At 37.9% G+C, this 25134-nt stretch overlaps 1 protein-coding gene across 1 annotated transcript in view; it reads left to right on the forward strand.

Annotated features, from left to right (window-relative positions):
- FHIP2A (FHF complex subunit HOOK interacting protein 2A) overlaps positions 1–19793 on the forward strand; it is a 36232-nt gene extending 16439 nt beyond the window's left edge. Inside the window, exons 6-17 of the mRNA XM_049811313.1 lie at positions 411–695; positions 1565–1761; positions 2958–3072; positions 3178–3254; positions 3360–3552; positions 4793–4962; positions 5843–5986; positions 7709–7799; positions 9511–9654; positions 14044–14184; positions 15272–15375; positions 15467–19793. Of these exons, the coding sequence (XP_049667270.1) occupies positions 411–695; positions 1565–1761; positions 2958–3072; positions 3178–3254; positions 3360–3552; positions 4793–4962; positions 5843–5986; positions 7709–7799; positions 9511–9654; positions 14044–14184; positions 15272–15375; positions 15467–15572 (1767 nt within the window). The 3' untranslated portion in view covers positions 15573–19793. The remainder of the gene's footprint in view (positions 1–410; positions 696–1564; positions 1762–2957; positions 3073–3177; positions 3255–3359; positions 3553–4792; positions 4963–5842; positions 5987–7708; positions 7800–9510; positions 9655–14043; positions 14185–15271; positions 15376–15466) is intronic.
- The last annotated feature ends 5341 nt before the right edge of the window (positions 19794–25134 follow it).

The following is a 25134-nucleotide window of genomic DNA, read 5'->3' on the forward strand; positions in this document are numbered from 1 at the left end:
GACATTAGATGAATTTGAGGCCTTGATCTAGAAAAGGATGTTTTATAGTATGTGCTAAGGTCTAAAGGTGCAGTAATAAGGTAAATGAAAAACTTCTATCAAATAGTGGGCAAACGAAGTGAATATGTGCTTTCAGTCATGGAGAGAAAAAGTTGACATCTCTTTTTAAATGGCATATTCATCCTTGAAGCAAAATGGTACAGGGCTTAAGAGGAATTTAAGCAAATTAAAAAATGTTACAGGTTTAAAAGCTGCCAAGCTCCTGCAACCCTTTACATTTTACATGGTTACTGTGTCCAGCCTTGTAGAGGACTACTTAAAATGCTGATGTAAAAAAATTGCGTTTAGTGAATTTCTGCTTCAGGATGAACAGTAATTTCAACTGTGTAATTCCAAAAAATGCTTTGCAGAGTAAGTTAAAAGCAATGGCTTCCAAAGGATCAGCAAGCGTAATAACAGAAGACATGCTAAAAGGCCAAGACTCTTTGACAACAGACACGGGACAGCCTGAAGAAATACATAGTGCTGCTGGAGCGGAGCAAATGGAGAAGGAAGATGACCTCCCACAACAGGCGGATGATCTGTCTTTCAGTCTGGATGAACTAAATGTCACATCATCACCCGAGTCCTCCACTGTTTGTCCAAATCAAGACTATAATTTAGTGAATTCTCTACTAAACCTCACTAAAAGTCCCGTGAGTTGTTTTTTTTTGTTCTGTTTAATGTGATCAAATGAAATAGTCTGGATGCTGTGTGAAGTGGGCAGAGAGAGTGAATACACATGTATGTACACACAGTATTTTAAAAATAAAAAGTAAAACAAGGTTTGTTTTGCAGGCAGTTTTTGTAAATTGGCAATTTTCTTTGCCAATTCAGATTAAAGTAAAAATATTATTTTAGAAAATTAATATTAAGTTTGTTGATGGTAATGTAAGTGGGTTTTGAGCGATTTGTATAGGATGTTGCATGTTTCACAGACAAGCTACGTAGGATAATCATTAGATTAAATACACTGTAAGAGAATATTTTAAAAACTACTTTCAATTGTACTGACTTAACCAAACCCACTTTTTTTTGTAAAGGCACTAGGCTATCTCTAGAGGTTTGATTTCTTTTAAAAACAACTGCTGTATGTCTTACCCAGCTCCATCCTCAAATTCATATTCAGATTCTTTCAGAAAACTTAGAGGAGGGTTGGGTAAGCTTGTAATTGCTACAGCAGTGTTGAGAACAGAAAACCGAATCTACTGATGTACTTTATTATTGTTAAATGATAGCTTACATTGTCTAATATCTTGATCTTAAACTGACCTACAGCTCTAGTTCTGTCAACCTGAAGGTTGCAGTTGCATTCTAAGTATTTGATATGGTTTCAGGTGAGATTCTTTATTTTGTATCATCCCAATTCACTAGAATTAAGTTTTAATGACTGAAGAGCCAACAACAATAAACTCATTCACTCACTGTGGGGGAATGGAGAGGTTTTATTTGGGAGACGTTTGCTTCTTGATTTTGAGTGAGCTTCATTCACCTTCTGATTAATTCTTCCATGCCCTTCTGCCAGGACGGCCGGATAGCAGTGAAGGCCTGTGAAGGCCTCATGCTTTTGGTGAGTTTGCCAGAACCAGCAGCTGCCAAGTGCCTGACTCAAAGCACTTGTTTATGTGAATTGTTGACAGACAGACTGGCCACCCTCTACAAAGCCCTGCCTCAGTCACTGGATCCCTTAGACATTGAAACAGTGGAGGCAATTAACTGGGGGTAAGAATTTTATTTTTGTATTTAATACCCATGGTGATTTTATACCCCTCCCTGAAACTAATTTTCTGTAGGTAGATAAGATGTGTAAAATATTCACACCGCCATGCTAAAGTATCAAGAGCAGGGCTGAGATACCAGCTGGAGCATAGTGGTACAACTTCAGGCGTCTAGTGTACACATGATTTCTGACATGGGGCCAGGTTTGTCTGCCAGTCCCTTGCAGAGATTCCTTGGGGGGCAAGTTTTTCCACTAAATTACATTAGCAGTTTGTGGTGATGTAGCTGTAGTACCAGGTACAGATTATTTTCTTGTTCAAACGTCCAGGATTTAGGAAAGAAACTTTTCACTGTATACAGTGAGCGCTGTAAGCTGCTGCAGGGGGCAGGAAGGGTGTTTTTGATAACAGGCTGTTGTTGCAAAACTTTTGCAGTAAAAAAAAGAAGAAGGAAAGAGTTACTGCATAACTCATCAGCATGAAGCAAAAGACACATGCCTGTTATCCTAACTGCTTGCATGTTAGATTCTCAAAACATTTCTCTTCCTCACACTGCTTTCATTATTATGAATTGCTTGTGATCTATTAGTACTGAGACAAAAAGTAGGTATTTGCAAAATACCTACCAAAATTTCTGGTGGTTGGAGTTTGAAGTTAGAAGGGAAAAACACACAACTTTGACTAGTGAGATAAATAACTATTGGACTGCTTTACCAAAAAAAAATGGTGAATTTGTTATTCCTTAGAGCCTTTAAATTGAGAGACGTGTTTTTTTCTGGAAGATACAATCTAGTTCAGGTATACACTGTGTGGTTTTGGTGGACTTGATCGAGGTTGCTTACAGAGTAGAGAAGAACAATTGCCTTCATTTTATGGTTCTCTGACTACAGGAGTTACTGATTCAGTTTCTGTGGTCTGTGTTTCCTGAGAGAACAGACTAGGTGATCAGTTTTCCCTTCTGACTCAAGAAATACTTAACCAAACAGAGTTCTGCTGTACGTACTTTATATCCTTTAGCATGCCACTGAAAACGTGTAATGATAGCACTGCCAGATTAGTAGAGACTGGCAGAAAAGCTATTTTAATGTTCACTTCATTGCAAGTAGATCATTAATTACTCTGTTAAGTTCAATAAGAATGAAGTCCAAGACTCTTCAATTACTTGTAGACTAAATAAGTATTTTTCCCTGTGTTCCCTAGTTTGGATTCCTATAGCCACAAAGAAGATGCATCTGCTTTTCCAGGGAAAAGAGCATTGATTTCGTTTCTTTCGTGGTTTGACTACTGTGATCAACTCATCAAAGAAGCACAAAAGGTTTGGAATGTTTACAGATGATACAAGTATATTCAGCAAATAAGTAGTTCCAGTTGTTTCGTAGCTTTTGAGTTTGAGACATACCATTTTGTACATTTGTTTCAGACTGCTGCTGTTGCTATGGCAAAAGCTGTGCGGGAACGATTTTTCATTGATGTTATGGAACCCCAGCTGATGCAAACGTGAGTAGCATCCTACAAGACACAGCAGAACAGAATCTGAATCAAACTGATATTTTTTTTTCAGGTGAAATGCACTATATATCTGACATGAAATTTTTTGTTCAGTTCAGAGATCGGAATCCTCACATCAACTGCACTATTGCATCGCATTGTTCGTCAAGTGACTTCAGATGTCCTGCTACAGGAAGTAGTTTATTTTATACTTGGAGAACACAGAGAGCCAGAAACTTTGACAGATATCAACAGACATCCATTGCGACACAGGTTAATTGAACACTGTGATCATATTTCTGACGAGGTGAGAAGTGATAATGATATAATAATGTCTTCTGGCCAGTTCTGTCTTGCACAGAGTCTGTAAAAATGCCATTGTGAGGTTTTTTCGTATTTGTGTCAGCTAACTTTTTTTGCCAAGGAAAAGAGTTCTGACTGCCAGCCCTACAAATTCCCTTTAGAAAATGACAGTCAAGCTCTTTTCTCCAGCTAGCACATTGTTCCCATTAATAAAGATTCTTTGCTAAATTTGCTTGCAGCCTATGCATATCTAGTTAGGCTTGCTCATCTGTAAGATAGGGCAAAATCAGTTTCTGTAATTGCATTTTAATTCATGCTTTATTATATGTTGCATCGCTGTTATTCTCCATGTTGTGTCAATTCTGTCATGTTATCACATAAGGTATAGTTAAAAACTTATGATTTTTTTATATAACGTAAGTGTGGTCAGAGAATATACACAATGCCAATTAAAAGTTGGTACAATAACTTCAAGCACTTATCACACAGTAAACATTGTTAAAATAACTTACTTCAGTAAAATCCCTCCTCAGGAGCTGCTTGTTTCATTTTTTCCTGTGAAACAACCTCCACCCTCTACTTTTTCAAATAAAAACGAAGCTTGCCTGAACTACAGATCTGTGCCTTCACGTACCCATTTTTTTCAGGATGCTTGCCTGCACACACTGTCAGAATGAGTTATCTGTATAAATTAGTTGATCTTTGCAAAGCTAAGCTCTCTAAAGCTGTCTTTAAAAACTGTCTCTGCATTGCTTAAAGTCAGTCTCCTTTTAAAAGCCTACATAATATTTCCATGTAAAAATCTTAGCCTATATTCTAGTCACAATATCCCAGGATTACTTTGCTTTATTCTGCGTATTTATTATTAACTTTTAAGTCCTATTCTATGTGTCACTTGCACAGTGATAACCGTCTTCCAGCATGGATCTGCTTGTAATATGGAAAGCTAAGTTGTAAGTTCCCTGGATGTTCTTTGTATTGTTATTTTGGCAGATTTTACAACAGTTTTTGTTTTACAGCCACAAAATACATCCACCTGCTGATTTTCCAATGTGTGTGAACTCTTCACCCATGTTTATACCACATTCAGCATAACAATTTCCTAATTTTTCTTAGGATTTTTGCTTCCTTCCATAATGTAAATAAGTGATCGCAATGTTCTAGCATGTACAGACCAGATATAAGACAAAAAACATAAGGCAGTGGTGCATCAGTTTATTGAATTCTTACTTTTTATGTTGCAGATCAGCATAATGACTTTACGAATGTTTGAGCACCTTTTGCAAAAACCCAATGAGCACATTCTTTATAATTTGGTTCTGAGAAATTTAGAAGAAAGAAACTATATGGAATATAAGCCTCTCTGTCAAGAAGATAAAGATGTGGTAGAGAATGGACAGATTGCAGGAGCAGTGTAAGTTTCTTTTTAAAGGGAAGTTTTCACAACAGCTAACTTGGATCCTTATTTTTAGAGCAAAACAGGGGTTTTTTTCAGCAATTGAAAAAAAAGTGAGCAAAGATAACACTTTGAGTGCTGTATGTATTAATCCATATCCATAAAGTGATGCAGAAATTATTATATCAGCAACTTATGGAAATTTTTAGAACAGTAACAGAAAAGCTAGAATTACCAATAGCCTCTTTCCAGAACAATAGGCACTCAAAGGTCTTCATATATCAGTTTACTTATGCATCTACCTAGCTTAAGTCTATGTATATTTGTATTGTTTTCAGTGAGATTATTCTTGAAGTCAGGCACTTAGGTGTCTTGCTTACATTTATGTTCTTGAATCAGTTTTTGATGGAAGAACTTTTCTGGGCCACTTTATGTAAAATCCTTTTAAATACCCTATATAAGTCTTGTAACTCCTTTTTTTACTGATGGAGTGGTAAGGACTAGTCACACCAGCTATTTTAGGTATCTTAATTTAGATATTTCTGAGTCATCTAAAATAGTCTTATAATTTGCTGGAGTATAACTCTTCTCTCATGTAAAAAATGTGGGTAGAGTTTAAATGATTTTAATGTAGTGATTTTGTACGAGTCAAAGATGTGTACTCTGTTGTTCAGATCAATAAGTTATTTTTCTTCAAAACAAAGTTTGTTGGGCATTTGTAAAGGTTGGTATTTCTGCATGTTAATTAGGTAAAAAGATATGCATATGATAATGTTCTGGAAAACATCCTAGTTGTTCAGAGAAGAAAAATATAAAGCATGCTTCTTTACCCAGAGAGTTTCCTGCCTTCCATGACATTCTGTGAATGATTATGTTTTTGTCTAATATAATCTCACAGAGACCTAGAGGAAGATCCATTATTTACTGATCTGTCTCCAGATAACACATTGTCAACTCAAGAGTGGCTCAGTGCTTCTCCACCTGTCAGTCCAGAACATCCAAAAAATGATGGGAAGACTGAAGTTCATAAAATTGTAAATAGGTAAGTTGAAACAAACACTTAAAGAAATCTCTGAATGTGTGGGTGTCTGCACATACTGTGCAAATTAAATGTACCCCGTAATGAATGTTATTCTGTGCCAGCTGGTAAAATGACTTCACAGAAGGAAATTATGTGGCATTTTATCAGAAAGTTATTCCTGAAAGATTAGAGCCTACAATAAGTAAAAATAATTCAACATAAATGAGAAAAACAGAAGAACTTTGGTAGTCCAGTTGAATACTCAGAATTAATGATGAAAGCTTCATTGATTATAAAACTTTCTTTATTCAAAAATACTTGCTATACTTAAACTGCTGTTACAGGACTTGACCTTCCTGGAGAAGTGTGGGGAGTCTTGCCATAAACATTTTAGGGGGAAAAAAACCCTCAAACTTCCAAGTTCCTTAAACAAATACATGAAAGTAAATAATTGCCATGCTAGAGATAACCTTCTGTTCCCTGAAAATCAAGGGGCACCTCTGTCACCTGTAACATACCTTTGTGCATGTTAGACATACTGCAAATTGGATATCACAAAGAGGACAGGCTCTGCTCTAAGCAACTTAGTGATGGTAATTCTCTTAGCAACTAGTATTAGGACAAATGCTGTTTGCTCTGTTAATACACAGTAGCAAAGCAGCGCTGGTATTTCAGTGCTGACCTATCTACTTACCCAGAAATAATCAAAGGTGTTAGCCAAAGGAAGCAAACAGCCCAAGGACAGTCAGCGTAGAATGCCATAGTCACTTCTTGCCCTCTTTCCCCCAGTACTGCTATATATAGTTTATGGTGGACATGGTTTGGAGCAAAGACGCAAAGAACACTCTCCTAAATTCACCTCATGTAATCTTCATCAGTGAATAGAAATGTTTTCAGGGTTTGCAGTGTTTTGCAAATTTGTATTTTTTTCAGATAAGATAACTCTATACAAAAAGTCAGCTACTACATATTTCTGCATATAAATCTTACAGGATCCTCCAGCAGTTCTTGGGGTGTGGAGAAAGCTGAAATTTGGAAACAGGGTCTGAAGACTGAGTTTTATTTTGCTGCCCAGAAGTTTTAGGGTTTCATATTTATTTTTAAAGACAGTTCTCTCTAATAAGATTCAGAATTTCCTTATGCTTTTTAGGTCAGATATTGGTGAAGTAATAAGGACATATAGTATTTGCACTATATACCTGGGCAAAGGCAATGATATTTGTAACTGCGACATTTATATGCAGATATTCCTGTATGTTCTTAGATGTTCATTTTTTTACCACAACAAACTATGGTAAATAAAACTGCCTATGCAGTAGATTAAGAAGGTTTTTAACTGTAATTCTTCTTCTCTTTTGGCTCATTTATTCCTCAGTAAATTTTCCATACACTCGAGTAGGATGGAGTCTGACCTTTAGCAAATACTTGACCTGGTTATGACTATACCTTTTCATCTCCAGTCTGTCTGCTAATTCTCAGAAAATGCTTCCACTGAGTTTTTTACCTCTAGTGCTAGATACAAAAGTTCTGAAGTATATATCTTGCTGTTATGAACAGTAGTTAGAATAGGTGTGCTTAAATAGATTTTGTATTCTTAGTTCTTCACATAAAGTTATGGTAGAATCTGTGAATTAATTGGCCAGACAATTCAGTATTGTGTACACTGTTACAGACAATGAGAAAGTATTGATCTGGTGCTCTGTGGATTATAGATATTCATTAATGTACTTTTTTTCTCTTTAGTTTTCTCTGTCTTGTACCTGATGAAGCTAAGTCATCATACCATGTAGAGGGTACAGGTTATGATACTTACCTCAGAGATGCCCACAGACAAGTAAGTCAGTGAAGTCTTCCTTAGTCCTTGAGAATTTGAATTGCTTATGAGAATATACAAATGCTTCTATAAATAGTTCTACTAAATGCATCTTTTGGTAATGGAAAATGGGAAAATCAAATTTATATTTTCTAATGAAAACTTACCTTTGGAGATCTTTTGATGGTGAATCCACCTTGTATTACTCTAGTGGGAATAATGGATGACATTAAATGCATTAATATTCATACAACAAACACACTGAGAGAAGATCCGAACTGCAGATAGATTCTTAATTTGCTTTTGCATTTATCTGCATTCTCTTGGAGAATTGCCTGCCAAGCTGTTTGAAAGGACTAAAGGGAAATTAAAATGCTGCATAGGAGTTATGCAATCTGGGACTTTAAAAATAAAGGCTCATCACAGGGAATGCGCGGCCTGAGGCATTCAGGTTTGAAGTTGGGAGTTTTGGTAGGTAGGGTAAGCTTTATGATTTACTGTTTTGAAATAAATGTGAGACTTGTTTGTACAAACATAATCTAAAGTTTTCTTGGTCAGAGGACAATCACTGATCATTTGCAGCTTTCTTATTGAAGCCCTGTGCATCTTCTAGAATAGAGAAATTTATGCAGAGGAGTAGAGTAGCTGAGAGAGCTATATTTAGTAGGTACTTCAAAAATTCCATAACCTCTGAATTATGATATCAGCAGTTTAAGATGGGAAGCTTGGATTTCTGTATTTATTGTAGTCTATCCTGAAAAGAAAGGGAACAGAAAATAGATACTAAGGAAACAAAGGTTGATGTAAAATTCCCCTATGTTCTATTCTTGGATGCCCGAAAACACATATCATCTTTGTATTTCTTTCATGCCTTGGGAAAAAGAGTATTGTGAGAGTTATTAGAGAACAGAATTGGTTTCTGTCACTTCCTGACAATGATACGGCTACTCTTAAAATATTTCCCCCCTAAGAATAGCCCTGCCTATTGCTGTTATTACATCCGAATAGCTGTTCTGCTTTCATATTTCTATTCCTGGAAGCCTACACAAGTAGGTAAGCTACATGCAGTGAAGAATTTCTGAGTCTGTTTTGTCTCTCTTTTGGTTCTGTTTATTGCAGTGTTCCTTTTTTCACTGCTATAACCTTCAGTCCTTTCAAGGTATAGTTCCTTGAAAGTGAGACATCAGGCAGCCCACAGCAAGTCAGAGGCAGAGGCAGAGGTTGAGAAAGACTGTTACTGGTGACAGGAAACAAAGAGAGGGAAGAGGAAGCCCTGAAGTACTTTTTTCAGTTGTATCTCCTGCATATACATGTGTCTTTCCTGTACTGGGAATTAGGGAGCAATATAGATTGGATAGGAAGATAAGCTACACATAATATAGTGAATGTGTGGTAATGTACTGACAACAAGAATGTATATGAATGCAATTCCTGCTTTGAAGAACCCTGATCAGGATGTGTAGTGTTGGCTTTGCTTTGTGTTTTGGCCCTGGCTGCTTTTTGGAAGCTCTGTTCTCCGCTTGTGTCTTTGAAACTACCCTAATAGCATGACTGTCAAGAAGAAAATGAGGTGCCTACATAGAAACTGATCATGTTTATTTTAGAATGACTGTTCAAGGCTTAGATTTTTCATGTAGCTACAGATTATGTTTTTAAGGCATATGGACTATTAAAAGCAAAGAAATGGCTTCCATAGAGGTTTGAATCTGTTTTCCTCACTACTTTTTTCTAGTTCCGGGATTATTGTGTCATCTGCTTACGGTGGGAGTGGCCTGGATCTCCCAGATCTTTGGAAAAGTGCAATTTAGAAGCATCATTTTTTGAAGGACACTTTTTGAAAGTCCTGTTTGAAAGAATGGGCAGGATTCTTGATCAGGTAAGGAAAAGCAGGTTATGAATTCCATTTCTGATACTTTCATCACTACTAAAGGGCCCATCTCTAAGATCCCATGGATTCCCATCACTCAGATGTCTGTTATAGCATCATATTATTGTATTATGTCCCATGTCCTTGGTGCAGGTCTCTGTAGATTGTGGGATGTTATAGTGATAAGCATTCTCAAATTAAAAAAAGTAGAGAATAAAAACTCTCTTATCTTTGTTACCCACTTTTTTTGTGTACCAAATGTTTTCTTGACCAGAAATGTGATTTAAATTAATGAGTAAGACAAGAATATCCTTTAAGTAAAGGAAGAGGGTAAGATAGTATCTTAGGAATCCTTCAGTACCAGCATCACTGATTCTGTTTTCATTTTTTAGTATTTACACTTTAAAAGCATGTACATCTTTCAGTAAATAAAATACTGTACAGCCCTTCTGCCACATTTCAGTGTGAACTTCAATCTGAAGTTGTGTTCTTGAAGCAGTTAGTGTCACTGTGTAAGATGAAAAGAACTTAGTGTATCACTGCTAACATTTCCCCCATTTTTTCACAGTTAGAAAAAAATGTTATCAGTGCATGGAAAGTTTCTAGAAGGTATCTTTTTCCATCTGCAATGTAAAGTAGGTTTTTTCCCCTGTTTGATTATTTTCAACTAATAAAAGTATAGCTGCCAAGGGCAAACAAGTGAGATATAATCTGACTGGCTTCTTGTTCTGAAAAGGAGATGTGACATGTCAGACACAGATTAGTACAAAAAATTTAAAGGAAGTGAATTTTCCTGATGTCTGTTTGTTTCTGTATTTAGCCAGCCTGCATGACCTAGCCTTTCTGGGGAGAAGTGAAGTGAAGGCTCAGGGAGGTGAAAAGGAGGTTGCCCTGTGTGAAAACTTAATTTTTCTTTGCCTTCTCTAAACTCTGGACTTAAGTTAGTTAAGTCAATGTTGCTGCTTTAGATCAAGAAGGTAACTTTTCTTGTCAGTGAAAACGAGCCCTGAAAGTCAATATTACCCTCCCTGTAATAACCAGCTGGAGTTGCTACAGATGCAGTAGTACCAGTTTCAGAATTGTGTACAATTCTTTTCTGTTTTGCACATGGACCTATCTACAGAATAAACAGCTGTGGTAGTGCCAGATTTCCTGGTCATAAGCAGGACAAGAGCCATTTGAACCCATAAATGCATAGAAAACGTGTCAGGAAGCCAGTAGTAGCCTCCAGGTCAGTTTTGTGAGTGTTCAGGTGAGAAAGAAGTTTAAGAGTATCAACTTTTGTAATTCAGAAGTCAGCAAAGAAAGCCAAATACTTTTATTGCTGTATTGTATATTCGCAGGGTCTTGCCTCCAGTAAACACAATCTGCAGACTTCACTAGCTGAAACAGTTATAGATTAGAGTCATGAAGAAAACTGGGCATCATCAACTCTTAGGAAAAACAAGCCTCATGCATATGAAAGCCTTGTCTGACCAATGGCAAATATATTTAAGAAAGTAAAGAACCCAAGTTATATTCCCTGAGAAACACCTGAGTGTCAGATACGTACAATTACAACAAAACTAACATCTGGCATGGAAGCACAGTGTCCATGTTGATATACTACCTGTCAGCATGACACACATTTGGGTTAGTCAAGCAAGGTGTTACGATCTATGGTGTCAAAAATGGTTCTTGACTCCAGAAGAATTAAAATTAACTGCCGTAGTCAGACAGAAGGGGTAAATTCTTATTATATTGTACCAAAACCCTGCCCTAAAACCAAACTGAAATTCCTGGGGGTTATTCATAGTGAAACACATAAATCACATAGAAAACAACCCAAACCCCAAAACAACAAAACCTGGGTTCTGTCAATGACAAATTTGACATAATTGGTGCTAATGTCCAGACAAAGTGAGAAATGTTGAAAAGCCTTTAGTGGGGACACAGTACTACTTACAGATTGTGTTCAATGTCTTTTTTTGCTTTGTCACAATACTATAGGTAGTTCTTGTGTTTTTACCAGTTTTTATCAGTACATACCAGAAAACTTTGCAGAGGTGGTAGGTATCATTAACCTAGTTTCTGACAGAAGACAGCTGAGGCACACACGTAAAGTAACTTGTTTCAAGGCTTTTCAAATCCAGTACCTCATCTGCTAGACAGTACCTTCTTCCTCCTGTTAATATTATACATTTCTGTGGAACTGACCATTTCCTAAGAATTTTGTAAGAATTTCCTGAACTGCAAATTTTGCTGGTTTTAACCTTTTTAGTTACAGAGAAATTTTTTAGGATGTTGTCTGATATAAGGCTGTCTCACTAAGTCTGCTGACATGGACAGAAATAAAAGCTCTGTGTGAAGAAGCAGCTTTCCTTAATGCTCTCAATTAGTTCAAATCACAACAGCAATCTGTCTGAACAATGCAGCACGTGTTACTACTTTGTCTCTTTCTCTTCTTGTGAACACCAGATAATGCTCATGGCTTCAAAGCTTCCTAATGAATTGACTGACTCAGACAGCTCTAAAGACCTTCTACAGTTAGCTAGGTAGGCAGTGAAATGGATTTATGGAAGGAATTTGTGTCTCTGTCTGCAGAGTAACTTTTCCACAATAACTCAAAATGTAGTGATCTCTTTTACCTATAACATCTCTGGTCCAGGGTCTGAAAGCTTCATCTGTTAGAAGATTGGGATGAATCTGTTGCTGGAATATCAAGTACAGAAATAACTGCCACTGACTGGGAGAAATACGTGCTTTCACTTCAAAAGATCTGTAAGGGAACTCCTTTTGCAATGCAACAGTGTGTAGTAATGAATTCAGGAATAAGGTACCTAAATATTAGTTAGGTGTCCACATGTAGTCGGTGGAAATTTTGTCAGAACAGCCCCCGTAGTCTCTGGAGCTGTTAGACTGAAAAGCAAGTAGGTGTGTCTTTTAGTGCAAAGTGAATCACCATCTCAGCTTCCTTGACTGTATTGACTAAAAGCTCTACTCAGTTGCCTGAACTGAGGTACCTGTTGCCATTTTTGTGATGCCCAAGATATTTCCACAAGCTTGCAGTTACAACACAGATCTTGCAGGATCCACCCTCTGTGGAACTGTCAAGAGACCAGCAGATACTCTTGAGCATCTGAGATGGCACGAGATGTTTGTGTGTAGGCAAGTGTATCAAGTGTCAGATCTCTGTTGAGTAAGCTAATGCGAGCTTAGACATGTAGACATATCTAAATATATCTGTCTTAATCTGAAGCTGAATTCTTCCAAATCTTACAGTCTGGAAAAGAGAAGAATCTGTTCTCTGATTCTTCAGTGGGGTGCTAACTTGAGAGCATAAAGATGATAATTTGAGGCCATGAAATCATCCTCTTCTAGATGTGATTATGCCGCTGAAGATGTTACTGCCAATAAGTCAAAGAAATGAATGAGGGCCCTGTAATCCACTTCAGGTAAAATCAACAGGGTTAAGTTAAACCATTTGGGTGTTGGTAACATCTTCAGACTGGCATAGGGATGTACCAAGGGAATGTCTGTCCATCTCTTGTCAATGTAGTCTGTTCCACCACTGAATAGATGGAAGGAAATTCCACTGGTTTGCAAATGTTGGGCTGAATTAAAATGTCAGCTTGTTTTCACTGTGATGAGAAAATCAAAGATGGAAAAAAAAGTACTTCAAACATAAATAAGCTATGGTGAAAATACTTGGTTTTATGGAAATGAGTTTCTCACTGGAATGGTAAAATCCTTTAAGCTAGGCACTATTTGTTTCCTAGAAAGTTAGGTACTATTTTTTCCTTATGACTGATAAGCAACTCAGAGCATCCGACAGTGTTGCCTCTCCCATTTGGTTGATTTGGAGAAAGGAGGTAGAGAAGCAGCTCAGAATTTCATGCTGCTTTCCCAGCCTAGGACTGTCTTGTCTCCCGTAACATGCTGCCACAAGATGACCGGGCCTTCTGCAATGGTTCTTTCCAAGAAAAAAGAAAGTAGAAGAGCAACACAATATTAGCCATAAACATGGATTTCTCTCTCTGAGTTTCCTGAGCTCATACACTTTACAGTTATCCAGGAGAAGCAGACAGATGTATAACCTAGGCTGATTCTATGCTATTTGTTTATCTACTGAGCTGAAGAAATGTTTCACAGGAAGGACTTTCCTACAATAAACAAGTGTGCAAAAGCTTCAAGTGGCTGTAGCGATTATACAGATAATAACATCTAATACCTAGCTGTCATATTCACATCTCTTCTGTTGTGGAAAGCAGAGGTTTTGGGCCTGTCTTCTAATCTAACTTTTAACCTTTATTTATTCATAACTCTGCGTGTAAGGTGCTAGTAGTTAAATAAACACTGGCTGGATGAATAGAAGCCAGCATGAAAATAACTAAGCACTGTGTTCTCCTTTTTTTGCAGCCCTATGATGTAAATTTACAAGTTACGTCAGTGTTGTCCAAACTGTCCTTGTTTCCCCATCCTCATATACATGAATACCTTTTGGATCCTTATGTAAACCTAGCTTCTGGATGCAGGTCTCTCTTCTCTGTTATTGTCAGGGTGAGTAAACACACAGTTAATATTTACATATAGGTGTACAGCAGTGATATATTTAGTAACTTTGTAGTTAGTGGTAGTAGTTACTGGATAGTTTAAGTTGGCAAATGGCTTCTCATTGAAAATAGATACTTACACTCTCGAATTTCGGATTTTCTACCAAAACCATTGGAAAATGTATTTCCCAGCATTTATTTTCATTCTGCATGTCTTGAAAATTGTTCGTTTGCTTAGTTTCATTGTGTAGATGCAAAATATCCCCTCTGGCAATGATGTTGCTTTAAAGTGAACTAGGTCACATTGTCACTTGCAGGCAACATCGGGTAGTGCTGTAAGAACAGGCAGAGTACAGGTTTGCACCTGAATGGGAAAGAGATGGCTTTGATTCACACACAAGCAAAGGACACTCCAGAATATCCTGTGCCTGCAATAATATCTCTGCTCATCCTCTTTTTTTTCTGATGAAGGCTATTCTTGACAATGAAGTCCTGGATTTATCGAAAGTCCCCTTTCTTTCCCTCTCTGGTTCCATCTCTTCCTGCCAGACCTGCATCCTAGAAGTGCTGGCTGGGTGCCCGTCACACTGCAGTCTTCTCAGTCAGAGATCCCTAGCCTACCCCACGCACCAGCTGTTATTAAGCTGGTCAGGAGCCTATTAATGATGCTTGCCCAGTACTAACGGAGGGCTTAGCTCCCTTTTTCCCAGAAGCCCTTCCCATTTCAAAATATAATCTTCACTCTCTCCCCCTGTGCTTTCCCTAAACCCAGGAATTTACTGGTCAATTGCCTGCATCAACATTTACTAAGACAAATTAATCGTGGGCATAATTAAAATAAGTAATACTATTTATGGCAACAGCTACTAAGGCTCAAGAGTTCCTGTCCTTTTGTATCTCTACTTTCTGCGCCCACTCACCCTTTTTTGGGGCAGAGCAGCTACTCTGCATGTTGTTTTGTGAGCCTGTGAGGTTGCTGAAGTGGGTCTGCATCCAGGGCACTGAATGCCTGGATGAAGCTGTCATTTAAGCTTGCTGCCAGGCACTCTGCAAAGGTATTTGTTTTTTTGTGTTGATGGCATTGTGCTTTACAGGTCGTTGGGGACCTCATGGTTAGAATCCAGCGCATCCCAGATTTCACTCCCAAACTTCTGCTGGTCAGAAAACGCCTGCTGGGCTTGGAGCCAGAAGGGCCCATGTGAGTAAATATATTGCGTATTCTCCAAGACCCATGGCTGCTTTTTGTGCCTGCCAGTCCTGATTCCCTGCTGCTTTTTTTTCTTTCTCAGCATTGACCACATGACGTTACTAGAGGGCGTGATTGTGCTGGAAGAATTCTGCAAAGAGCTGGCAGCAATTGCATTTGTGAAGTATCATGCCTCATCTACACCATAAGCAGCCTTGATGAGTAGCCAGGCTGTAAAACCACCTAGCTTGTTTCAGTCGAAAAGGCTATTGACAACACTGAGATAAGCAGAGGTGGTGCCTCCTGGCAAAGCGTCAGTTGACATTTGGCAGAATTGGAAGACAAGTTACTTTCTCCAGATGTTGACATTGCAAGCAAGAGGGATTCAAATGGACCTAGAATATGATTGAAGGCATTTGGGGAGAAACCAATACATAGCATTTCTAGCCACTGTGTGAAGAGCTGCAAAAGCTGCATGAAGAGCCACAGACATCAGACCTTGGTTATTCTGTTATAATGACAATGGTTAGAGAGTTGTGTCTTTTGTATGTTCTGGGGCTCACATACGCCAATTCGCTTTTTTTGACCATACTACTTTTAAAAAGCAAATTCATTTTATAACATTTTCATGTCATAATTCTTTTTCTTTTCAGTTGGATATATGAAAGGAAATCACAGCTATAGTTGCAATGTATATTACTAAGAATGAAGAGCTTAAAAAAATACACTAATCCATATACAGTGGGATATATTAATGAGGGATCATTTTTGTTTTGGCGAATCTTAAAGACAACTCTAAGCTTGATTCCCCAATGGATTACTCCAAGAGATACATCAGTATAAGATCAATACTAATGGAATCAATCCTGATTCAGCATCACATCCATAACAAATATATCTAAAGTGTACATGTTTTTAGCATGTTTGTCCCTGTCATTCCAAGTGATTGCTCTTCAGGTCATCTGCATAACTAGATTTGCTTTAGGTTTTTGCATGTGAACTCTAGTTGCTTGACTCATGTCATCTTTACAGGGAAGTTAATTATAGGTCATTAGTAGTTGTTGCTGAAACAGTATTTTTAATTTCTTTTAAATTGGTATTTAGCCTGAATTGGTTTAAGAATCTTTTGTGCCTTGAAAATTGGCAGCATAAACATTCTGTCATTTTTAGAAATGTTTTTTTTATTGCTTATCTAACCATAGCAGTAGTGGCCAGCAAAAGATTGACTGATGCCAATTCAGTTAAAGTGTTGATACCATATACAGGACCAAAATGTACGCCTGCTTTTCATAGTACTGGGATGCAGAAATGTCTCAGTGCATCTTTTTTCAATATGAATACTATCAGCCAGGGCAGGCATTTGCATTGCAAGCGGAGGGCCATTTGGACTTCAGCATGCTTTGCTTCTATTTCTCTAGCGTGATGGCAGCCTGCACTTGAGACAGTTCCTGCTGCTCACTGCCACATATGCACTGGCAGGTTCAGGTGGCTGTGCTTTAATGTTCAGGTCACACTGAGTTGAGTGACTTGGATGAGAGACCTGTCCTGCTCTCCACACAGGTGTGTAGTACCTCTTTCCCCTCCTATGAACGTAATAGCATAGGCAGGCAAGGTAGAGTTTTAGGTCCTTGTGTTTACATTGTATTTCTTTGTTTGTCTTTCCTACTATCCTATTTGCACAGCTAATGCCCATTTCAGATGAGATTGCTCGTACACAAATATGGACTAATTTACTCGGTCACTAGAATTTTTCTGGATTTACGTAATTGTACTTAGAATCAGATTCTGCTCTGAATCCATGCCTTTGAGGTCTTGTTTTTTAATATTTATGCAACCTGGATGTTGAGAGGCCTTTTAAGTTAGCAGGTTAATTAGAACAGTGTCACAGTTAATGGACTAAATTTATTCTTGTCACAACAGTGAGGAAGGTCCTGCTGTAAAAGCTTCCAGTACAGGTTCAGCTGGAGAGAGCAGTTCTGGAACTGGGGAAACATTTTGGCAGGTAAAAACCTGTATTCATTGGCTCCATATACTGGGAGGCTTTTGTGCAAAGTGCTGCATTTATCTGGCAAACAGAGGCGTATTTTACTTCCTCACCTTCTTTTTTTTCTGAATTTAGGCCCAAAGTGTTTTCAGGTCAAAGTGGCATAGCAGGATAAAGTTTGCAAAAATGACACTTTTCACTTTTGTACTTTAGAAACATACCCTGAAAGTAGCAAATAATTTTTAGTGATATGTATTGCAGTCAGTCCATATTAGAAGCTTCGTTAATGTGACATACCTGACACATAGTTTAGAACATGTAAATGTCTATGCAGAGCAATGTTTAATACATACATTTGTTATAAATAAGGTCCCAATTCAGCAAAGCAGTTAAACATAAGCTTAATTTCAAGAATTTTATTCCTAAACAACAGTCTTTTACATGAACAAAGTTGAGCTGTTGAGCGCAAATGCCGATGCTTTACTGAATTTGGGTCTTTGTTGGTTTCGCTTGAGCTTAATTACTTTCTCCTCAAATCTTCTATTTTCATTATTTATTTATTTTTAAAGTGTATGTTCCAGAATACTTCTAATGTCCCAATTTCAGTGGAAACTGGAAGTGATAATACTACTATAAATGAAAGTGAGAGAAATGTTAAACAAAACTTGCAAGAGCATTCCAAGAAATACAATTTATAAAGCCATTCAAGAGATGATTGATCTCAAATGAAAGCATTAACATCACCTCTTTTGTTGTTGTTCTTGTTGTTGTTGTTGTTGTTCTCACTGATACCTGAGCTCATTACACTGTAAGGACTTGTATCAGTCAGCTTCTGGAAGGACTGCTGCAACCTCTGTTGGATTTTAATGCAAAACAGTCTACTGAGCTGCAAACACAATTCTTCCAAGCTTGTCCATGAGGAAAATAAGTAGATATAACTACTTAAGCACTCTTAAATTCAGGATCTAATTGTTCAGTCTCCAGCAACATAGGTGATGTTCTTGCAAACCAAATGTTATTTAGTTGTTAAATTTGTAAGGCATGGATCCATCCTGATAGAAGTGAAGCAATCCTTGAAGTTGCTTTAGCCTAAACTGCTTTTGTGAGTGCTGCCTACAAACCCTTAATTACCATACATGATGACAATGACCTTTATTTTTGTAAAAATGATTTAATCTTCCTTAAGAGATGGAACTCATTTACTTATTTTTGGTGATATTTTTCATGCACTTTTTTTTTAAAAAAAAAAAGGTTAAAAGTTAGTTCAGGTCCATGTTTTCACCTTTCCGATCTATGCATGTCATTGAGGTGCCCTTTTGTTTCTGTGTGCTTGTGTTTGTATGTGGTTATTTATTACCCAGTGATGGACACCTGAGAAAATATATGGCCTGAAGTTCACAGCATATGCAGTTCCTCCAGATGTCAGTGGGAAATGCAAGTGCTTATCACCTTAGAAAATATGGCCACTAGTATTAGAGTGAAATACTTGAGAGGTAATACTAGAGTAATTTTTTATTTCAAAAAGCAGATCCAAACCACATATTAATCCTGATGCACATGTGTGTAAATAGACACATTTTTTACTTTGTTTCCATTTATAGTATGTATTTGATTTAGACTCCGATATAGAAAATTTTGTAATAAGCCATGTGCTAGCTCTGGTAGAACAAGTTTGTCCTTAGTTTCTCATATGACTGTAATATTCCTGGTATTCAGATCCTGTCTGTGTAATGTTCTTACTATGTATTTGTCTGTGCAATATAAAAGCTGTGACTTGATACACAGCTTGAGTCTGGTTGTACATCGCCTATGTATATATATATACATATATATATATAAGGACCAGAATCCCGAGCTTGCTTACACTACTATTAGTGTAAAGATTGTCGCACTTGATTTTACAGGGCACAAGTAATCATGGAATGGCTTTGTAAATGCACGGTAATTTCTACCATAACCTGCTGTGTAACTTCTCAGATGACATTTTATTGTTGCTATTTGTCTTGCTAAAAGAAATACTAAACTGAAGTGCTAGGTAAAATCGAAGGATTATGTAGTAGACTTGGGGCTACATGGAAAATCCATGTCTGATATTGCGTATCATATAGGGTTTTCAAACCATGATCCTCAGTGCTTTCTGTGCCCTGTAAAATAGTGTAACTATATGAAATATATACTCCTTGTTTTGCCTCCTGCCTTGTTTACATTAAACAGAGGATATTCAGTAAAATTTTTCTATTAAACTTTGTGTAGGTCACTTACTGACAGTCTTGCCAAGGTTTCACAAATGTGGGATTTCCAGTGAGGAATTGTTGAAACAGCCACGTTACCAGACGTACAATATTAAGTTCTATGAAGGAGGTTGTGATAAATTCCAACTTTTTGTGCTAAAAAAGTGCATGGAGGATTAAAAGGGATATTCTCAAAATAAATTAATTTCATCGAAGCGACTGCTTCTATTATTACAGAATCCGTTACGGGTTTTGTATGGATGGCCTTGAGACAGAAAATGTTTTAACGTTTTACATCATGCCTTTGATCTTGAAGTCCTTTCATTTATTTTTATTACATCCTGAAGTCCTTTCATTTATTTTGAGTCTGTCACTGCAGCATCTTCTGGGATAAACCTGTTTCCTGTATGTACTCTACCATACTGTACTGTGGAGGGCATGGAGTGAATCAGCATACTCTTGCCCATGAAAATTGGAAGCTAAGGGAAATGGCCGGGATGGAGTCATCCTGAACACAGATTAACGTCTGCTCTTCCTGAGAGCTCTAATACCTTTCAGGACTGCAGGTGGTCAAGACCTTGGTTTTCTATTGCATTTTAGTGCAGAGAGCGTCAGTCACAACATTAGTTTATTGAATTGGATACAAATGTCATGTACGTGAGTAAGCATCATTTCTTCCTTCACGGCCTTTGAGGAAGGCTTTTATACATAGGTTTAGATATATTTTTTTAATATATTTTAGAATTGTGTTTGTTGGGTATTTTTTCTTAGTATCTTATCTAGTTTTGGTGTCCTTAAAGTTTTCATCCGCTTTTTAAAAATCTCTTTGCTCTGTAAGATCCCCTCTGAGGACTACACTTGGATGTTAAGCTGTTTCTCCTTCTCAGTATTTAACAGCTGCAAGTGCTCTTGCATCTTTAACAAGAAGAGCGCTACAGCAAGATGATACACTTGACAGCTTTTTTTACAGCTCTCAGCATCTTTCCCCCATCCTCTTGGGTCTCAGAGATTGTCATCTCCCACCCCAGATCATTTATTTGCTGTGCCTGCATGAGGCATTTAGAGATTTAGGGACACTTTGCTTCTTCAAGCAGTGAGGAAGTTGTATCGAAATTGCACATTTTATATCTTCTTGTATCTTTCTCTTACTTTGATATCCTTGAAATGACTGGATTATTGAAGCATGATAATCTTATGGCACTTGCATTCTGATGCAAGATTTTGGGGCTCTACATCCTATTGGAAAAAAACCAGAGTATTATTAGTGTGTGGTCTCTAATTCATATTCATTAACTCATTTTACAGATTCTCAGTCAAAGATCTCAATGTAGATACAAGTAGCGCAGGATCTACTGAATTTGTTAACCTTTAAATATTAACAGAACTGGTGCTGTCAAAGTCTCAGGGATTTTGCTAGTTTGGTATGTGATCCAATTGGATTAAAGTGGATTAATGCTCAGAGAAGTGAATCTGTCACAACTTGTGTGAGCCCTTTTGGCCTAAACCCGTATGTTCCTGGTGCACCCTTTATCAGCCGAGGTTCCCTTTGAAGGATGAGAAAGAGAACTGAAGAGCAATTTAGGAATCAAGTGAAGCATATGGTGGATTAAAGTTTTCAGGTGTCATAAGCTTCTTGGGAATGCCAAAAAAGAAAGTGTGAAAAGTTAAATTTTACAGGTTCAGACCGGTTGCTGGCATTGCCTTTGGAGTCAGATCTGTGAGGATAAAAAGCTGCATCCTGGAACGTGGTATCTCACCAGGCTATTTAAATTGCCCTTGCTAGGATGGTATATATATTCTGAACTATGTTTCATTAAATTCCTTCTGGTTATTACAATAAATGCTGCTGGTGGTATAAAATCTGCTAGAATAGCGCTGTGGAACTGACAACTTTGTCAGTGTCTTGTAACTTTAATGAAGTAGATGCATCTTGCTGGCTTTGCCTTTCTGCTCTACAGCATCATAATTCAGTAGTGGTTTGGGTGGTGTCCCCTCCCTCTGGTAAAACATTTTACATACTGAAAAATACGGAAACACGTGAAAGAAAGGACCCAGTTACAGTGGTAGGCTGTAGGAACATGAGGAAAAGCATATTCTTCTTAAGCACCTTCATTTTCAAAAAAGGTGAACCTTGTTATATTCCAAGGTGATCAGTTCTCTGAAATAACAACTGTTGAAGAGAGGGAGGGTATCCTCCACAGGGCACCCTAGATGGTAAGTATAAACCTGCTTCAGTAATTTGGACTGAGGACAGCAGAAATGAGACATTTGCATTGCGTTTCAAGGTGTAATAGTATCCCATTTCCAGTTTGGAGAGGTGAAGCGGCTGCAAATGTGAGTCATGCTGAGTAGTAACATATAACAAGACTACAGGAAGTTCTGCACAAAACAGCAAAAGATACTAAACTGATTTAGGAGAGGAGGGCAACAGAGGTAACTACGTTTAGCATAGTTAAATTATGGCTTAGGGTTAGAGGAACATTACTTCCCAGTAAAAAGATTTGAAAGCCTTAAGCACCAAGATTGAAGGAACTGTGGAGCTTAATTTATCAGAATGCAATTAAGAATGAAGTAATGTCATTGAGGAAAATTGATATTCATTGTCAATGAAAACTTCCTGGTGGTGAATGCTGCTGGACCAGAAGTGGAAGGAGCCTGTAACCTCACACTTTTAACACCAGACTGGACAAAACATTGAATGTTTCAAGAGGCAGCCTGCCTGTGTTGGTGAGGAGATGAAGTAAACATGCATTTACATTCTTGGACTCCCAGCTGATTAACGGTTCCTGAATAACTTGAATTTGTTCTGCTAGAAAGCAGTGAGGTGGACTGATCCACTTGAGCATCTCCCGTAAATGAGGAAAGTTGCTGCAATCTGAGAAAAGCAATTTTCAGCCTTCCAAAATGCGACTCGCTTACATAATAACCTCTTTGCAGAAGCGGCACCCATTACACGCAGCAGGCGGTACAGCTTGATTAGCGGGGCCGGGATCCCCCCATGCTGAGCTGCCTTGGAGAGAAGAAACAAATTACCTGTTCTCTGAATCATCATTATCCTTTACTTGAGAAACCCACTTCTACTTCCCTCATCTCCGCATCCACAGGAAGCACCTGTCAAGTTCGTATTTCTTAATTTGGGTCATGAATTTTTATTTCCTAAGGTTTTCAGAGACTCCTGTTTTTACTGTTAGCAGAATGTCCATCAACGCTCTGCATATTTCCAGACAATTTTCCTTTCAGCTTCCTATAAAGGAAAGAAATCTTTGTATTGTTTATCCTGCCCTTTGAGACTCACGTTCTCCTGCCTTGTTAATTCCTCCCTTTCAAATCCCTGAAAATGTTTTTCGTCTTGTCCTTCACCTTGGAGATTCTGCAGTCAGCAGTTTGTGCAGTTCAGCAGGCAGGGAGTGTTAAGGACAATTCAGACAAAAGCAGAGCTGCTTCTGTCCACACAGGTCCAGCTGCAGGATCTGCGAGGGAAATCCTGTCTACATAGCAAACGTGGCTGGGGGGATCAAGGAGGAAAACCTCAGCACGCTGAAATCAGTGGGAATTTTGCCATCAGTAGAAATGATGCAAAGTCTTCACCCCCTGCTTTGCAAACTCTTTTTGGCATTTCTGATAATGTTTTAAGTTTTTCAGAAGGAAAACGGGAATGAACATTATCAGAGAAGAAAAAATTGGGTTCACGAATTTCCTATGATGCCTGAAGAAAACTGCATACCTTGGTCATGTTTAAAAGACAGACACTAAAGGAGTGATTTAAAGAACACATCTGCACAAGTAGTGACCTGGCAACAGTTCTGAGCTCGCCAACAGCCGTGTTTGATACCAGCTCAGCGCAGGGACTGTGGACCAGCATCTGCTCAGGCAGGTTTGGGACAACTGGTGTCTCGGACCAAGGGAAGTGCAATAGTTTGTAACCCTCAGAGGGGATCTTACAGCATTACCACAGAAGTAAAGCATAAGCCAAGGACAGGAGAATCGTTTTTCCTATATGTATGAAATGTATACTTCATATATTTCATATATCTGGTTGCTCAAAATTTTGTTGTTTCGATGGTGCTTCTTTGTTGAAATAATCAAACACAAATTCCTAAGGAACTGAATCCCGAAGAATTTGGGATCAAAATTCAGTCACCCAAATTGCTTGGCCTTGCTTACATAGGCAAAAACTTGTCAGGCTCATGTAAGATACACATTTAAGCCAGTGATAACTGAAGTATTACCTTCTCATAGCCATATGCCAGAGACAGCTTTGCTGTTGGTAAATAAGACCTTACATTAACAGCTTAGAGTTCTGCTGTTCCCTGACTTTTTGCTGAAACTTAGAAAAAGTAATAGTAATACTGAGTAAAACATGCATCAGAATTGTGCGAGCAGTTTCATGCTATATATATTAAATGTCTGCTTCTCTGGAGCCATGATCTCAGCTTGGATCATTAAATAAGGAGTTGGTTTAATACCAACCAACAAATCACAATAACCCTTAATGTTTTCAAGATGGCAAATATGCAGGAAACTAGATTTATCAAACCTTATTTTTATCTTCTAAAAGATCAAGAGTGAGCATAAACCCTTTTTCCCCCTTTTGTAATTAATTCCAAATGTCAATTTGGTCTACTAGTATGATTCTAATTGCCAAATTTCTAAAATAGTGTTGCCTTTCTGTTTCTAAATATCAACCAAACACAATAATGAAAAGATAAATGCCTTGATGTGATTAAATGTGATCTGTTCCACCACTGGGACAGTACCACAGCTTCAAAACCACTCTCTGCAGTTTATGTCTCTCAAGCGAGATGCTGACAAGGAGCGTTCTGGCTGGTTTTGTCCAAGAGAAACATGAACAACATGCAAAGTTTTTTCCTTCTGGGGTAGAAAGTGGAAGTACATTATGATGGATAGTTTGGGCTTATGGTATATATACTTACCCTGTAAACCATTACTTGTTTATTTCATTTTATTTCAGAAAGAAGCAAGGGTGTGGGAACTGTAAAAAAAGTGATGCTAATCATTCTAGCCAGCATATGCAGCGGTTGGTGTCATTTCAAGGAACATACTACTTTTACCCCGATCCCTGTGTATTGTTCTGCTAATTGTTTAGTTATTTTTAAGCAGTTTGCTTACTGCCCACACACTGAGGTGATGCTGAGTAATTTGAGCAATTTTATTGGGTTTGTGGGTTTGAGTGACAAATATGGTTTTTTCTCCATGTGAGAGCTGGATGATTTAGCCTATTAATAGAGGAAGCTGTCACAGAGGAATTACATACACAGACTTCATTTAACTTTTTAAAGTACAAGCTATATAGGTGCAATTCATCTTTTCAGCTCTTCGGGTATTAAACTGTTTAGTGGAAGGGGCTTGACTTCTTAGTCTTGGCTCAGTTTTCTACAGAAACTTTTTTTGCTCAGCAGCTGTATGAACAATTACCAGAATCCCCTAAGAAATTGCTCCAGCATTGGCCCCATTGTTTGTTACTTCAGGGGAAAAAGATGGACTTCAAGAGCAAGCTGACCCAGATGCCAGATAAAGATCTTCTCCGGGTTGAAA

The sequence above is a fragment of the Accipiter gentilis genome, chromosome 9 (assembly GCF_929443795.1).
Source record: "Accipiter gentilis chromosome 9, bAccGen1.1, whole genome shotgun sequence".
Lineage (NCBI taxonomy): Eukaryota > Metazoa > Chordata > Aves > Accipitriformes > Accipitridae > Astur > Astur gentilis.